We start from the raw sequence: 18,506 nt of genomic DNA on the forward strand, positions 1-18,506 counted from the left end.
TCGCACCTAGAGTCCTGCTTCTGTAGGTGGTGACATCAATACCATCTGTAATGAAGAATGACTGTCCTTCAATGAACGGAAAAGAAAAATCTTTATCTTTGAGTCCTTTGAGGGACATGGCACCCACCCCTCTATTTTATGACCCTATGTATTGCTTTCTCACAAAACCGAGACATGAATAGAGAATGGATTATCCCCTGACTGGCTTATAACTCTTCAGTTTCCCAGATTCCTGCAAACAGCAGTATAATCCAACAAAATTCCATTGTTTCTCAGTGGCAAAAGAGTTCACAAAAGTACACAAATCACATTTTATGGGTTACAGACTTCTGTGTATTGCATTTTCCTTCAAGTATCTCCCTGCTGGGGAGATTCTCCCTTTCCATTTATCTTGGTTAACAGGACAGAAGGTGAAATGGAAATCAAATTTTTACAATTGATAAAGGGATACCACATGTGAGAGACTTTTTGGCAGGCTAGCTATATACAAGCCCCCAACATGACCACCTCTAGCCTTTCAAAGGGCATATTTCCTCATATCACTTCCCCACTACCTATCACAGTTTCGGAGGCTCTAAAATGACAGGATAGTACAAACACCCTCTCCAATGACTCCTTTTTGGAAAGTAGACACCCCAAGGAATTTGATAAGAGGCATGGTGAGTATTTTACAGATATAATTTTTGTCACAGGGTTTTGAAAAAGAAAAGAAAAAATACATTTTTTGTTTTCTTTCTTAATTTTCCAAAAACGTGGCAATACATTAGATCTGCAAAACACTCACATTGCCTTGGAGTGTCTACTTTCCAAAAAGGGGTCATTTGCAGGGGTTGCTTCTACTATCCTGGCATTTCAGGGCCAACATTAGAAGCTTACAGTGAAGAAAATAAGTATTTGATCCCCTGCTTATTTTGAATGTTTGCCCACTCACAAAGGAATGATCAGTCTAAAAATTGAATGGTGGGTGTATTGTAATACTAAGAGACAGAATAGCAACAAAAAATTGAAAAGAAATGCATGTCTAACAAATTATGCACTGATTTGCATGTTCATGAGGGAAATAAGTATTCGATCCCCTTCACAAAACATGACTTAATACTTGGTGGCAAATCCCTTGTTGGCAATCACAGAGGTCAGATGTTTCCTGTAGCTGGCCACCAGGTTTGCACACATCTCAGGAGGGATTTTGGTCCACTCTTGGCAGATCCTCTCCAAGTCTTTAAGGCTTTGTGGCTGACGTTTGGCAACTCGAACTTTCAGCTCCCTCCACAGATTTTCAATCGGATTAAGGTCTAGAGAATGGCTAGGCCACTCCAGGACCTTAATGTGCTTCTTCTTGAGCCACACCTTTGTTGCCTTGGCCATGTGTTTTGTACGTACATTTTCATTCGCGATAAGCGACGCTTTAAAAGCTTTTACAGGTCACTAATTTATATTTACACAGGAGGTCTAGTGCTAGAATTTTTGCCCTCGATCTGACATTTGCGGTGATACCTCACATGCATGGTGCAACCACTGTTTACATACTGGCATGGTGTCAAGGCTGGCGCATGCAGGTGCACGCGCGCAGGGGGGCAAGGGTGTTTTTTTTTTTTTTTTTTCTTTAGTTATTTTGATTCTTTTAATTATTTTTACACTGTCCTTTTCATTATTATTTTAATCACTTTTAATGCTATCACAGGGGATGCAAATATCCCCTATAACTTCAATGGGCATTGTCATAGATTCTTTTTGAGAAATCTGGGGTCTATCAGACTTTAGATATCTCCTCTGCCCTTACATTATCTAATCTCAACAAGATCGGTGTGATCAGAAGCCTTCCCAGTTTACAAATGGTGCTTTTTATATCCTGCGAAACTGAAGTGATGAAATTCTCATAGCTTCTGATTTCTTAGACTATAGAGATGATTGGAGCCATTCTGATCTCTGACCAGCTCTATGGTCAGCCAGCGGAATTTCCGGCTGCATTTTCGGATTTCCCTGTGGGACAGGAGAGCCCAAGAAAACTGTGGAAGGCAGCAGGAGGGGGATGTCCCTTCTCACTGCTCGTAAAAACAATTCAGCAGCTAATTGGCCACTAAAATTGTTTTTACATGAAAGCTGACCACCAACTGAAAAAAACGATACTAGGATGATACCTGTAGCTGCAAACATCATCCCGGTATAACCACTCAGAAAGTCCAGCGATGTACCAGTACATTGCTGGTCCATGTTGGGCATATATGTAACAGCAGAGAACATAGGCATAGGATAAATTGGCTCTGTGGATCAACATGACCGCAATTCATTCTTTTCTGTAATGCCCATGTTGAGGGTTAGGCCCAAAAGAGTTTTAAATTCAGAAACCGTGATAGATTTCCATGCGAATTGTCTGAATATGGGTGGGCGGCCATGTATTGTTGTGTGTATAAATTGCCTTGGCCCACAGTCAATTGACACAAATCTTCTGTGAAAAACAGTGAAGGGTCTAAACACAAATTTGGCAGCGAACGGGGCCAATCCTGCTAACACTGCGTTTTTGTGGACACTATACAAAGGAGGCACTAGTATAGTTCTGTTCATGATCAATATATTGATCCGTACAAACACTAAACGGCGGTGATCAGCGACCTATATCGTGAGTGTGATAGTGTGCTAGCTGACCCTGGCTGGGAGGGAGGCTTACTGACCCTGACACTATCTGATGTCGCTATTGGCAAGAATACAGCGATCAGTGAAAAATTCTATATACTGACACTTTACTAATGGCACTGGCTGGGTGACGGGGTGATCAAAGGGTTAATAGGGGCGATCAAAGGGTTAAATGTGCTAATCTAACGCATGCGTGTAAAATATAGTGGTGCTTTTACTCGGTGCCGAGTTCTCTCTTCTCTCCCTGGACTGATGGGGGGGGCATTGGGGGGGCACAGGTGCGTTAACACCCCAAAATAGGAAGCGACACATAATTGCGTCGCTTTGCCAAGAGCTGCTGCTCACCCACAAAATGTTGGCAAGTAGTTTAAAAAAAAAAAGAACTGTTAAAAATTAAAGAAAAAAATTCTCAATATGGTATTTTTTTTTAATTTTTTTTATTATTATTATTCTTTAAATACTTTTATGAGAATAGTACAATGTTAGCATAGTAACATTGTACTACTGTGTGTGTGTGCGTGAGATCAGGGATTTTCTTTTTTTTTTTAAAAACTTCACTTTGCAGGAGAAATAAAGATCATTTCCCCTGCAATGCAAAGCTTGCTGTCAGAACTTAACTCATTCATGAAAACTGTCATGAATGAGTTACGTTTTGACAGCTCAGGATAGTGATCTGTGTTTGGCTGGAGCTGATCACATGGTACAGGGTGCTGTGATTGGCCCCATGTATTATGTGACAGCTGTGGGCCAATCACAGCTTACTAGGAAGAGAAGCAGAGCTGTTATGAATGCTTATAGTCTGCATAAACTCTCGGGAACCAGGGTACAACATATCTCTATAAATTATCCTTGGAACATGCCTCCTTAGACACAGGAGAAAGTATTTCCGTCCAGAAAATACCTAGGCCCATGCAGCAGAAGTCCATGAGAAAAAACAGGAGAACTGTAACATATAGAAGTCTGTCAATAATTCTCAACTTTGCAAGGTACAGCACCAGATTAACCTCTCTGGAGGCTTTTCACCTGTATGAAACGTGGACGTTTTTGTGTAGCATCTGGGAAGTCAGGTTAGATTGATGCGATTTCCATTATGTAGGAGCTTTTGGCACTGCTGTTGCAACTTTGAGGATATATCTTTAACTCCGAAAATGCAGTATTCAGGCTCTCAGAGATTTTGGAGGTGCTGCTGTGGGTGAGGGTCTTATAGGAATGTGATGAGCTCTCTCTATGGCAAGCAGGCCTGAAACCACATAATCCCCTTAAACCATTGCTCCTAGAAATCCTGTGGTTGTTTACACTCCTCACCTTCTGTGAAACCTAGCAAACTAATATTATTCCCTCTGAGGCAGACCTTCATGTCTCCCAATTTATTCTTCTACTCTTTTAGTTCTTTATAGGCATTCCTCACAATTCCTTCTAAAGGTTGTACAGTGTCTTCCAAATCACTATATGTTCAGCAAGTGTTGCTCTCTCCTTCATATTCTGCATATCCTATTTGAGGAATAAGAGATCCAATCTATGTTCTGTCAGAGTAATCTAACATTGATGTATGGCTGCCAGTATTACTGTTAATGAAGGGTTTCCTTCCTCCACAACCTGACTATCCACTCCTGTATTATCAGCATTTGACAATTCCAGAGGCTTACCCCAAGGTAGCAATCTTTCCATCTGAGGTAGCAGGCATGAATGTGGAAAATGATTCTCCCCCTCTGTGGCCTGATGCTGCTGGATTTCCTCATTCGCTCTTCGGGGTTCTGAGAAATTTTCACCTTGCTTAGGATTGCTGGCAAACTTAACCAGACAATCTCCTGGTTCCTAACAGCCCCTTTCTGATTTTAACCATGGTGCAATCCTCTGCATTGTGTAAAAAGGCTGTTGATCCTGACTTCTCCGCCCCTCCTCTTGTTCAAATGTCCAAGCTGATAAACAGACTAAACCATAGCCCTTCTGCACATGCTTAGTGTAGTGTGTTTTGCTAGAGAGGATTTTTTTTTCTTGGGAGAGTGCATGTGATCAGCACAGGGCCAATCAACACTGTCTAGATAGAGGTCACGGGTTTTGCATCCTCCTAGAGCAGAAAGAAAACTGCTCCTACAAGCTTTAACCAGTGCTCTGCTGAAGTCACAAGACTGCTCTAACTGCTGATGAGAAAAGGTATTTAGCAGTTTATATTTACTAAAATAATTGCATTTTTATGTTCTGTTTACGGTGGGAGACTAGATAGTGTGAATTTAGGGTCCTGGGTTTAGTAACACTTTAATTTTAAATTTATTTATTTTTTTCAAATTGGCCTGCGATACATTGAAGCCATGAATTGTAGATGAAATTTCAAGCTTCTGCACACCTTTCCTCAAGCTCTTTGTATACAGTACACTGAGGTACAGATTTCAGCTAGAGATCTGGAGGAAATGTAATACTAGTGTGGTTCTCAGTGAGGTCTAAAACGGCGGTCTACCCAAAAGGGCCTCCTCCCCCGCTTCTGGTAAATAAAAAAAAAAAATCACACTTTTGGGGTGGGGGTGCCTGATTTTGATAGGTACCCACTACCACTTCTGCTCTGACCACCTGGATCAGAAGCGGAGATTTTATTCTTCCCCCGCAGTCTTCTGGGACACATAACAGGTTGCAGAAGACTGCGGGGATCATTCACAATGTGCAGCAAAGCTTTCACATGCTTAGTGGGCACCTGGCTGTGAAGCTGCAAGTTGTCACAGCCAGGTGCCCACAGGTAACATGCCAGGTCAGGCAACTGGAGATGAAAACGGCTGGGGTGAGCACACCGCTGGATCATGAGATAGGTGAGTGGATGTTTAATGTCAGCAGCTACAGTTTTTGTAGCTGCTGACATTTAATTTTTACACAGGAGACTGGAGCTCCTCTTTAAGATGGAAATATAAAGCAAACAAAGATTCTATCCCTTCCTTATGTTATCTAAAAAGTTAAAAAGAATTTATTGCCTGGGATTGGGCTTTAATGTAAACTATTTCAGTATTAAAAGTTTAGGTCTGTCTTGTTGAAATCCTAATATTATTTATTAAGCTGTCATTTTTATTTGTTAATCATCGCTGACTGATTCCCTGATAGCCAATAGACAAGATTTCCAACATATCTGCAATAAAGTGCAAAATATGGTACAGTACGCAAGTGCAAATGTGACAGGACATAAAAAAAAAAAAATATAGTCATTGCATTAACACCTAAACATAGATGATTGCTTTAAATACACTATAGTTTACATTTTCCATCTGTATTATGTGTTTTTCTCTGTTTATTTTGTACTTACAACATATGCATCTGTTTACAGCAAAGCAGTGTGTAGAGAAATGTCTTCTGCTGCTGAGATTTTTACCTACTTCATCAAGACTGCCATTAGAGAGCTGGATTTCTACAGATGACAATGGAGTGTTGTACAATCGTAGAAAGAGTTCCATTGTAGAAGCAGATTTTCAAGCTTCAAGTGCCTCGCCTGTTAATGCCTCTCCTGAAGCTGCTCATCCAAATTTAATGGCTAAATGTCAAGTGCCTGATTCTGACCCTCAGAAAAAGAAGGAATCAGAACTCTTTAAGTATGAGACACCAGTAGGGTCACAAACAAAAACAGCAGAAAAAGCCGAAGAGCCTTCCTCTCCTCCTCCTACCCCAACCCGTAAAGCCCCATTTAGTCGAGCAAGACTAAGGCTGCTTTCATTCCGCTCTATGGAGGAGGCAAAGATGCTGCCAACAGTGAAGGAAAAATATCCAATTTTAAAAAGTATCTTAGATTTTGTAAAGGATCCAGCAATTTCCCATGAAAGGTAAAGACTGAAAACTTTTCTTGCCAGTTGTTATTTTTAGATGATAATGCTTTTAGGAGGAGGTATAATGAATAATCCCAGCACAAGATGATCAAAGCAGATCACTCATCAGTATAAATGTACTCCTAATTATCCTTTTATAAGGAAAGACTCTTAAATATGGATGCACAGGCAATAATCGAAAATGAACTTGATGTGGGTGTTCTGAGCCTTTAGTGAATCACTTAGCGAAGAATTAAAAAATTGGGTATAATTAAAAGTAATTTTCCAAACAAAAGCCTTGTCAGCTGCAGTCATCTCTGTGCTTTTCTAGTTAGTGTTGTTTTTACTATGTGATTTGTTGCAATAATATTTTAATGTTTTTTTTGTTGTTTAAGTGTTTTGCAGGTCCTGTCCTTAAGAAAAGCTCAGGCTGAAAGCATTCTGAAAGTACTTCGGATAATTCAGGAGTGTCTGGACATTCTGGGACAACCCAATTTCTTTCAGCCTCCTTGTGTACTCTTCCTACTGGAGCTGCTGGCTTGCCAGAATGACTTTACCAAGTAAGTTTATCCATCTACTTACATGGAGTTTTATTGCAACATTTTACATCGTTTTGCATTATGAAAACTAGGAATATTAAGACAATAGATCTCAATAGTGAAAGTTTATCGGTCTATAATGTTCCACAGCAACCAGCCTTATCCATTCATTGTGGTGCAGGGGAATGAAGAATTTTGTTTGTCAAGATTGTTCTTCACATAGTTTATGAAATCAAATCTGCTGTAAATACCAATTATTACTCTATCTTTCATTGATGGACACAGCTCTTCATGTTCTCGACCATAGGTCTAGATAGATTTATATTGCAAGATATAGGCAATAGGCAAAAAAACAAACCTAGCACTGCCTATTGGCAGTCCTAGCTGGTAGTAAACCACCCAGCTCGGTTCTTTCTGCCTAGTGTAGGAGAAAGGACCTTTTCCCTGCTGGGACATATGGTTTCATAGCCTTTTTTCTCTTTTCCTGGTATTTTCCTCTGGAGATCTTCAATCAACAACCTGGCTGGATAACAGGCTGGATAATCTAGATCCAGAAGTCACCACAGCCTGCCCAGCAGCTCATGCAGACCTTTAGATATGCGCTGGGTCGGCTGCGACAGCCCCATCCTGGTCTGGCAAGTTAAATGACCGGTGAGTTAAACGTCTCATGGTGACATAAATGACTGGGTAACTGAAATATGTGTCACAGTGTTATCCTGGCAACAGCTCCCCCACTTAGGTGGAGAGGAAAATCTGACTCAGGAGTATTACCTGCAGTTATGGCTGGACCATTAAACAGACACCCCACCCCCCTTTTCCTCAGGCACACTGGAAGGCTGAGGGTGCTTCTTGGGGTTGTCGGCCATGTACGGTTTCCTCCGCCCTTACAGGCCTACATTGTACTCTTCAGTCTCCCAAACCCCCCCCCCCCCCCCCCACAGGACACGGGGATTGCCTGATTGACTCTTGTAGCTACCTATCCTGACTTGGGATCTGCTGGTGGTGGGATGACACGATTTTCATTTTTCAGCGTTCCAATACATGGGTCTATGAGCTGATTTTGCAAGGCTACAAAATTACATTTCTTTAGAATTTTTACTCTAACCTGTTTATGGTTCTGTAGAAGGAAAGGGTCCTTCCAATAGTGGACCTCAAAGAAAGTACAGAGGTTAAGATGGAGCCCATCTATTCTGTGGTGGCTTCACATCATCAAGGAGATTCCTGGCTTCCATATCCATCAAGCATGCGTACCTATCATTCCCATCTGTACCGGGCACCAGTATTTCCTCTGATGTGTGGTCGGGGACATGCATTCTTAGTTGGGTGCTCTTTTTTCTGGCCCCCCCCCCTTTGCTCTTAGTTGTTTACCATGGTGCTGGCTCTGGTGCTTACTTGTGGAGACAGTGGGGGACTGCCGTCAAAGGCAACCTAGACAATCGCATTTGCTTTCTATGTTGATGGACAACCATGTGCACTCTGCAGGAGTTCAGCTGGATGGTGAACCTCAGGAAGCCTGCACTGACCCTGCCAGGCCTTTGTATTATCTGGGCTGATTCTCGACACGGCATGGGCTAAGGTGTCCCTTCTGCCAGACAAGTATTGGAGACGCTGGACTGCAGTCTGATTGCTGCTGTTTTGCTGGTGGTCACCTTTGCGCCTTTACTTGCAGGTTCTGCGCCTTATAGTGTCCACCTTTGAGGTGTTTCCATATGCACATTTCCATGTGAGGGTGCTGCAGAAGGAAATCTTATCTTAGGGTAACAAATCTTGTGTGTCATTTGAGAACCAGATCTGCATGGGATGATCAACCAGGGTCTCCCTCCTTTGGTAACTCCAGTCTCTATCTCTTCAGGCTGGGAATTCCTCTTCATGGATGCCAGCCTGTCCAGCTAGGGGGGAAATTCAGGGTCTGAGGTCTGCGCAGGGTCTCTGGACACGGGAGGTGTTTCTGCTACCTATCTGTTCCCTAAAATGCCCTATACATATCTGTGCCCTATGAGTTTGACGCTTTGGATGGAGCTTCTTCACAGGCGCCTTCACAGTTGGACAGTGCCACAGCTGTGGCCTAGGTCAATCATCAGGATGGGACAAGGAGCTCGACAGCACCACTGGAGGCTTCACACATTCTTTAGTAGGCGGAACAGCACATGCTGGATCTCTCCACTGGACCTTAGCTGTTAGACATCAGAACAAGGAGGGTGGTCACTACACCCGGATGCTTTTCTATCTGCGGTGGGGAACCCTGGCCATGGTTCCTCTGGTGTCTCATCTCAACAGGAAGGTGTCAAGAGTGAGAGATCCCCCTGGCAGATGCATTGGATGCTCTGATGGAGTTTTTCCAGCTTCTTTCTGCCTTCTTCCACTTGAGCTTCTCTTGTCTGCTGTGCAGGATAGAGGCTGAAGGGATCTCGGACATTCTGGTGGCTTTGGATAGTCTCGGTGACTCGGTGGTATGCCAACGTGCTGCGTGGTTACGGACGTCCTCTGATTGCTTTCTCTGCAAGAGGAACTTCTCTACCAAGGACTATCTTCTACTGTTCTTTATCATTGCTGGCTTGTACAGCTTGGCTGTTGAGAGACAGGGGGCTGTTTGGATCTGTGATTCCCACCATGTTGAAGGAGCGTAACTCCTCCTCTCAGTAGATTTGTCATCGTACTTGGAAGGCTTACCTTTCGTTGTGTGAGGTTGCAGATTTGCTTTCACATTCCGAGATGGTTGCCTAGGCTTCTGCCTTTAAGTGTCGAGTTTCTCCCTTCCGCGTTACGGCACACTCTACCAGGGCGATTAGTGCTTCCTGTGTGTTTCGACATCAGGCAATCTGTGTTTCAAGTTTTCAAGGTGGCTTCTAGTTGTCTGTATATGCCTTTACCATGTTTTATTGAATTTGTAGCATCTTTGGATGCATGTTTCGGCCACTGGTTTTGCAGGTGGCTGTTTTGCAGTTCCTTTTCCCCTTTCAAGGATTTTTGGGTGTGCTTGAGTGCTTTTTTTCCTCTGGTTTCCCACACCTCATTGAGGCACTGCTTTGGGACATCCCTATGATCGAAAATATGAAGAGCTCTGTCCATCAATGAGGAAGAGAGAAAACTGGATTTCTTTTGTTTATCACAGTAAAATCCATTTCTCTGAGTTCATTGACAGACATGTTACCCACCCCTCTGTTTTTTTTCTACTTGTACTGATTTGTGACGATAGCAGAGAGGGGGTTTACTGCCAGCTAGGATTGCCCATAAGCGGTGCTGTTTGTTTTTTTTGCTGCCTAGTGTCCTACTGCTGAAGGTGGTTTAGAATTTGAAGAGATGTGTGCCCTCAGTGAATTCAGAGAAAGGGATTTTATGGTGAGTAACAAGTTTTTACAGCTAGTGTTTACCTATTTAGACACCATAGTGGATTCCAGTAATACAAAAGTAGTTTTTTTGAAATGCCAGGCCTCGACATTTTATTGTGTTAAAGGAAAAGTACAGTCAAAGCTCTTTTGACTGTACTTCTCCTGTGGATCACAGGAGTGCAGTTCGTTCTGCACTCCTGTGACCCATTTTCAGCTGACAGTGGGTAAAGTCACTCAGCCAGTCCGGGCTGGGGAAAGATTTCGACTTTAAAGTCGGGATCCATCCCAGAGTCTGGAGCAGAAATTGGCTCAGCTTCTCAGCGATCTGCTGAGAGCCTGAGCCAGCTGCTCTTTCCCCCTCCGCAGCCCAATGCTCCAGTGAGCACAGGAGGGCAGAGCAGACAGCGGTGACTGACATTTTTAATGGCACATCCTCTACACTAACTTTTACATACAAATAAAATAAACCTAGATTCGTAATAACTGTACACTCTATGAACTGTGGTTTCGCTTTTTTGGATTCTGTTTTTTTTTTATCTTGATCTTATGTTAGTAGAATGCTTGTTTTCCATTTTGCTTACTTAAAAGAAAGAAAAAAAAAACCAGGGCTGAAAATATTGCAAACTACTGAGTGTAAAATTGTCATCAAAGTAAATCTGATCATTGTATTTGTTACAAACTAGCGCTTCACTGCAATAGCAGGTGCCTCTAGGTGCAAGGCAAGCAAAGAAATGGGCTGAGAGCTTTGCCTTTCAATGGGCTATATGCACCAAGGTCCATTCTAAATGTCAGAATCTCCAGTGTACTCTAAAAATTAGCTGGTGGTTCCTACTTTTGCCTGCAAGTACTACTTTCCTAAGGATTCATAACTACAGGCAGGCTTACTTATCATAAATCCATACCAGACCCTTATCTGAGCATGCAGCCCAGCAGGTCAGGAAAGGGGGGAGGGGGAAGAGCGAGCACCCCCCCCCCCAAACCATACCAGGCAACATGCCCTCAACCCTGGCTAGTGGTTGTGGGGGTCTATAGGCAGGGGGCTTATCGGAATCTGGAAGCCCCCACTTTAACAAGGGGGCCCTCAGATCCCGGCCCCCCCTATGTGAATGACAATGGGGTACATGGTCCCGATACTCATTCACAAAAAATAAAAAGTGTAGTGTAAACAAAGACAGGACACACAAGCCTTTTATTATTATTATTATTATTATTATACAGGATTTATATAGCGCCAACAGTTTGCTCAGCACTTTACAATATAAAGGGAGACAATACAGCAACAATACAGTTCAATACAAGAGGGATAGGAGGGCCCTGCTCCTTGGATTAAAAGAAAAAACTAAAAGAATGTCCCCCGCAGTAAATCCAATGTCAATCCGCCGCCGACCCGAAAAAAAGAATAAAACAAAAAAAAATGGCTCCGCTTCCGACGATGGCTTCCAGCCGTCTGTCTGCTTCGGTGGTTTGACAGTTCTTAAATAGGTAAGGGGCGGGGCCATCGCGCATGTGACCCCACCCTATGTGACATCAATGATGTCACATGGGGTGAAGTCACTCGGCGTTTCAGTTTGCAAATTTTTCGCTATACGAAAAGTCCCGCAGAACAAATTCAATTTGTAAACCGAGGTATGGCTGTATTGTCAACCTATTCAAATTTGGTGGTCCGCTTCACTACCAACAGTTCCTCTCTGACTGGGAACACAGTGTTCATTAGGACTCCTAAATCTGCACTTCCATCTGCCATTTTTTTGGCAAAGCTGCAAGTTGAACACTTTCTGTCACACCTGTTGCCCAATACCTTAGAAATAGTCACAGGAACTCTGATAGAGCCTGGGTTATTGCAGTTCCTTCATACCAGACATGCTGAACCCCCTCAGTCTACCTGCATTCTGTGAGTATCCCCCAGGGGAAGATCCTTACTTGGCAATGGCAGATTACAGGCAATTGGGAGCAAGAGCATGTGGGACACATACTGGCGATTTCACTCCAGGCTCTGAGGGAACTCAGAAGTTTTTGTCAGGTTGATAGCAGTTCTTTTGTTCTTGAGCACTGCTCCATCCCCCTTATTCAAGCTCCCCTACCAATTTCCAACACACAACCTGCTTCGCTGAAGCAAAATTTTCTTCCACTATGTCTGATTTTATTCCAAAGGCTGTCACCACTTCTGGAAACAGTAGGTGCAAATGGTTAATCACCTTTTGTATGGGTGCCATTCTCTCTTCCCATGTTCTGCCTGGAAGAGACGTCTGACAGGGAATTATAATGGTCATCTATGTCTGCTTGCCACATCTTCCCTGGGGATGGATTCCTCAAAAGTTTTTTTGCAGGGTGGTCCCTCTATGGAATTTCTCCCTTCTCTTCCACCAAGCAGGTTGGATACCTTGTCTTGCTAGGGAGTGTACATTCTGGAGTAGAGTCCTTACCTGGGCCCATATTGAGGTTTTTCTGTGCTTTTTCAGCATCAGGGCCCCACCCCGCTTTTTTTTTCAACAGGCCATGGGGCCAACACCTGATCCTGAGCTCATATCTTCAAAATGTTTTGGTTTTTTTTGTTTTTTGTTTTTCTGGTTTTTTTTTTTGCTAGGTGGCTGATTGTGCCTCTGCTGATACATGCTTTGGCCAAATGGTGACTCTGCTTTCAGGTTTGTGTTAGGGTCTGTTGACCCTTCTTGTCCTGTAGTACACTCAGTCCTGTTAGTAAATAGGACAAAATTTGAAACTTCCTTCTAAAATAATTTTTAAAAAAAACAAGGTCTCTCCTATAAACATAAAAAGCACACACCAGTATTATGCTGCCTCTGCAAGTATTATTTTCTCATTTGAATTCACTGGTGCAGCAACATGGTGACATCTGTATACACAAATAGTGAAGGCACAGCTTATTTACAGGCAATAAGACAGCAAGAACAACTCGGAACAGCTGATGACCAATTTGTGTCACAAGCGCAAAACCAAACAGGCACCACCACCTATTTGCCATTTATGAAGAGAAAAAGAATGCAGAGCTTATATACAGTGTACATAAAGCACAAAAAAATTTTTTTTCCAGTTTTAGACCTTTTCCTAGTCTTTTCAGATTATTTTTTGCTGCTGTGTCTGCTGGGGAAATTTCACTGCTAAGTCACTCTTCTATTTTTATTTTTACTGCTATTAATCATGGTTATCTGGGCACTTTATTAGCTATATTCCTATAGTTTCCACTATCCTCATCTTCTGAAGAATCATAGGTTTAAGTTGGTGAAATTGTAGAGCAATGTGCTCACTGGTTCCATCACTTTTTTTTTTTTTTTCCTGTTCTCACTTTCTACTACATCCAAAAATGTTTTGGGATTTTTGTAAAAGTTACGTTGGTTAACTAAGTAGACGTTCTAGATTTACTGTAATTGCAATGTTTTCTTTCATCATAACAGTAAATTATTGGTTAATTTTTCCTATCACTTGAAGTTTATGTGTTGCGTTGTACATCTTAATTTCTAACTTAAAGTGGTTGTAAACCCAAATATAAAAAAAATACATTTTTGCCATTAATTAATACATTTTAATGTAAACATACATACAGCTGTGAGTGTACGTCAGAAAAATTCTCCCTTATGCAGGCCATAGACAGGTCGAAAACCGGTCGTTTTAAAAAACAAACCAAAAAATCGGTCGTTCACAAGGTCGACTTTACCACCAATGGTAAAAAAAATCAGCTGATTTTGTCCCGTCTAAGGCTAGCATTTAATTACTTCTGTCCCTTGCAGAGAGCTCCGCTATTATATTTGACATCCTCCTCCTCCCTCTCCCCCCCCATGCGCAGTTTTTTTTTTATCGCTAAAACGATCGGCTGATTTGCTCATCATTGTCGGGAAAATCGGCCTTTTTTTCCTTACCGATAAAAAAAAAAGTGCCAAAACCCCGAAAAATGGCCAACCAATTAACCCACTAAAGGTGCGAAAATCGGCCGATTTTTTTTTTTCGACCGGTCTATGGCCTGCATTAGCTTGTCTCAGCCCTCCAAAAACTGCTGGTCTGTGGGCGTGGCTTAGGACCAGAGAATAGTAGGCAAAGATGTGATGTCACACAATCCCTCAGTTATACACACCCTCCAGCCTTGGCTCCAGAACTTGCATAGCTATATGACATCTCTATGCCTGCGAGCATGTCTCCTGAGTGCATTCAGGGGAATACACAGGTGCCAGTGACTGTCAACTCTGCTTACAGTACAGGATCTGTTCTAATCAGGAGAAAGCTGGTAGGAAGGGGTTAAAAATCCTAGGAATCTTGCAGCCTAAAGTGGCAATGTGGACCAGGAAACATCCTCATGTAAAACTCTGTAAACAGCAATTCACAAGCTAGGTGCTGTGAATAGAGCAGGACAATAATTCGCTGTCAGCAGACTCACCTAGATAACTACAGCATTACTGAAGTGATGCCGATCTGTGTCATAAATCACTGGTGCAGAGTTCTCAATCTTGTGAAGGCAGAGACCAGCAAGAAGAGGACTTATTCTGTTCAGAAGACCAGGGGGGATTTCTGGAGAAGGGGATTGCTTCATGACACCAAATTAAGCTCAAATGCTTAGTAAAAGTAAAATCTATTCAACTGTAGGATTAGATTGATTTGTGTGTTTTGGGTTTACAACCACTTTAAGTTTATCAGCAGGGTCAAACTTCTGTATCTAACTTTGTCATCACTAGTGTTATGATCAGAATGCTGGAGTTCTAGATAATGCAGATGTCACCCAGAAGGAAAATAAAAGCTTTCTGATCTAAGTATCCTGTTAGTTTTGCAGTTTATGGCAGATATATGTACACAAATACTGAGAGAAAAAATAAAAAGACTTACCATAGATCTCTATTCTATGCTTTATACTGTAGTTACTTTGGTCACCTAGAAGGCTGCGGTGCTGAACTGCATCAAGAAGTACGAGAAACATACTACAGGCTTGTTGTGCTTTTAGTTAATGCTGTGAAAACTTTCAACAACCTTAATGACAGGTATGTGTTGACCTCCATGTTCAATGTTTTTTATGTTGCCACAGTTGCTGATTGGCCTGCCTGTGCTGTAAACTTGTTTTGGCTCTTTTCTGTTTCATTTAGCTGCTGTACATACTAAGTCTTAAACACATACTTATTTTGGATGAACTGAAAACATTTAGGGGGCCAGACTCATCAACCAGTTGTGGCCCTTGGACATACTGCACACATCCAAAAAAAGTAATCAAAGTACATAGGGAGTGTGTAGTATGTCCTGTCCTTCTGTCTCTCCTCCTCCTTGCACTTGCTTTGCAATTTCTGACTGTCAAAATGACATCTGGAAGTTACCATAACCTGTTGCATTACATAACAGGCTAGAATAGTTCTTCCCTGTCTTCATTCATGAGTGCCGATGGATAACTTTACGTAAAACAGAGGCTCACAATACAGAAGCAGTGTGTTTATGCAGTGGTTTGACTACATTTCCGTGAACTTTAACCACTTGCCAACGGCTTGTACAGACACAGTCTTGTACCTGTATGGCGGCAGTGGCTTCTTGGTTCAGAGTGTTCGCAGATCAACTCCTAACTCCCCTCCCGCCCCGTGGCTAAATCATGCTGTGATTGGACACAGCTGGATTTAGTCAGCAGATTTCAGCCAGTGATTTATGGCTGAGACCTGCTGATTGTCTGTGTCCAATCACTGTCCAGAGCCCTGTGTTGACAAACAACACAGGGCTCTGTACAGAGGGAAATATGTTTGTTTCTTCTCCCTGCAATGCCCACTGCACTCATAGTCCCAATAAAAGTCAATGATCACTGAAATTAAATAAACTAAAATTTCCAGTGTATATATCATAGTTTGTAGGTGCTATAACTTTCACACAAACCAATCAATATACACTTATTGGGATTTTTTACCAAAGAAATGTAGCAGAATACATTTTGGCATAAATGTATGAAGAAGTTAGATTTTTTTTTAAATTTCAAAATCCAATTTTATTGGATATGTTTTATAGCAGAAAGTAAAAAATATTGTTGTTTTGTTTTTTCAAAATCGTCTGTCTTTTTCTATTTATATAATAAATAATAAAAAACCCAGTGATGATCAAATACCACCAAAAGAAAGCTCTAAGGGAAAAAAATATTAATTTAATTTGGATACAGTGTTGCATGACTGTGCAATTACCAGTTAAAGTACCGCAGTGCTAGATAGCAAAAAATGGCCTGGTTATGAAGGTGGCAAAATCTTTGGGAGCTCAAGTGGTTAAAGAATATGTAAACCCAGCATTTCATATTACTGATATGTGCCTGCTGTACCATGTACTTATATGAAAAATTATCCAATTTTCTTTGTATTGCTTGCTTTGTGTGAAATACTTGGTGCTCCCGCCAGTCTCTCTGCTTTCCTATTAAAATCTGACCACGCTAGATATTAGAGCACAGCATTGACAGTTTTCTTGATGTGCTGGGAGCTGATCCAGTGGTCAGGCTTGTGCTTACACACTCCTTCCCCCCACACAACCATTCACCGGGAAGATCACTGTATTGCTGTTTCTCTTCCCCTAGCTCCTTATGCAGCTGAGAACAGGGTATGCGATCATTTATAAAGAAAGAAAAAAAAAAAGGGGGGGGGGGGTATTTCTAATTTTTTTCTATATGTATTCACAAATGTTTTGCCTTTCTATTTCTAAATTGAATGGGTTGTTTTAGATGGAGTAGGAGTCCTTTTCATCCAGCGCTGCTGGCTCTGTGAAGTCCGAACCTTTTTTGCACTGCTTTCTGATGACACCAGGAGGTGGGACTTTGAGTATAGTCAAGCTGATATCTATCCACCCCCCAGTACTCGGCAAAACTACATCTCGATGAGCACTAAAGCCATCATTGAGCAGATTTGAATCTGCGGTGTCTGCAGATTGTGGTTGAATCCCTGGGGACCCCCGCAGAACCCCAGTTGAGAAACCCTTGTGTAGATCATTGGCTGTTAGTGGCTGTGTTGCGGTCTTAGATCTAGAAGCAGGCGGAGCCACACACTCCTAGTTCTAAAATATATTAACATTTTGACTGCATCTATGAATGAATGATACTTTTTATTTTTGTTTTATTTTAAATTGACAATTCCAGTCATACAATAAAGAAAACAGCTGGTGCTCACAGTTACGGTCTTCCCTCTTAGACTCAAATAAAAAGTATATACAGTCCATTGATTTAAACATTTTCAGTGATATTAACACTGCATAGGCACTTTGTCTTGTGAGACTGGGTATCTTCAGTGTTTCCAGGATCACAATAGAATACCTGTAATGTCACATTCACCTTGGCACCACAGGTGAGAGCCAAGGTGTAAGGTAAGTATATTTTTAAGCTCTCTCCTTGGTAGTCTATTTTGCTCGTTTTATCCTGGGTAGTTTCCTCACCTGTTTACCTGTGTCACAAATAATCCATCAATCCTTGTTGTTTTGGCTGGTCTTACAGCACTGAAATGAATGAAAAAGCTGTAGTGATTGCCATAGGTGTCGATTGGGGTATCCCATGGCATCCACAACTCTTAGATAATTTACTGAAGACTTGTTTAAAGAGATCATCCCACTATATTCTTACTATGATGTGTTGTTTGCCCAGGTCACTTCTCCCAGCCTTATCATGTGTGCAGACTACCCTTCTTCACATGCTGGACATGAGCTGGGAACCCCAAGACCTTTCATTCTTCCTCAGCATTGACCTCCCAGAATTACTTTTATCAATGTCTAAAGAAAACATAAGTACCCATGATAGCATTGTGAGGTAAGTTATTATGATTCATGTTTGTCTATTTAGAACTAACATTACCAATATTCTGAAGATGTTTATGTGATGCTGTCATTTAATGTTAGGGCCTCGTTTACACTTGCTTTACAGTCTGAAGCTCGATCTGCCTTCGGAACACACTTCAGACATCAATAGACAGGTGTTTATGAGGTGTTGTATCACCTCCTCACCACTTGTTTTAACCTCCTAATTACCGAACAACTGTACCACCACCTCTCGTGTGCGGTTGCAGCAGGGAACCATTCACATGAATGGGTTGCACTCACCAGGCGGTACTGTCCACTAAGCGTGACAGGGCTTATAATATCTGCTGTGACCACAGAGCATCACGGCCGCAGCATGTGTCAGTGGTTGAGCGGTGGTTAAAAACAAGGCTCAACCACAGGCTTTTACCACCCCTCAGTCGCAAGGTTAAATGGGAAAATTTTAAAACCATTATCTGTTTAGGTGATCCTTTGTCTGCATT

The 18,506-nt window shown here is 42.0% G+C and overlaps 1 protein-coding gene across 1 annotated transcript in view; it reads left to right on the forward strand.

Moving 5' to 3' along the window:
- Positions 1-18,506, forward strand: part of ZZEF1 (zinc finger ZZ-type and EF-hand domain containing 1) — a 293,759-nt gene that overhangs the window by 163,236 nt on the left and 112,017 nt on the right. The window contains exons 29-32 of the mRNA XM_089655409.1: positions 5,936-6,425; positions 6,803-6,967; positions 15,135-15,254; positions 17,855-18,016. Coding sequence (XP_089511535.1) covers positions 5,936-6,425; positions 6,803-6,967; positions 15,135-15,254; positions 17,855-18,016 — 937 coding nt within the window. The remainder of the gene's footprint in view (positions 1-5,935; positions 6,426-6,802; positions 6,968-15,134; positions 15,255-17,854; positions 18,017-18,506) is intronic.

The sequence above is a fragment of the Staurois parvus genome, unplaced genomic scaffold (genome assembly GCF_062004578.1).
Source record: "Staurois parvus isolate SC_StPar_1 unplaced genomic scaffold, SC_StPar_1.0 ptg000839l, whole genome shotgun sequence".
In the NCBI taxonomy this organism is placed as follows: Eukaryota; Metazoa; Chordata; class Amphibia; order Anura; family Ranidae; genus Staurois; species Staurois parvus.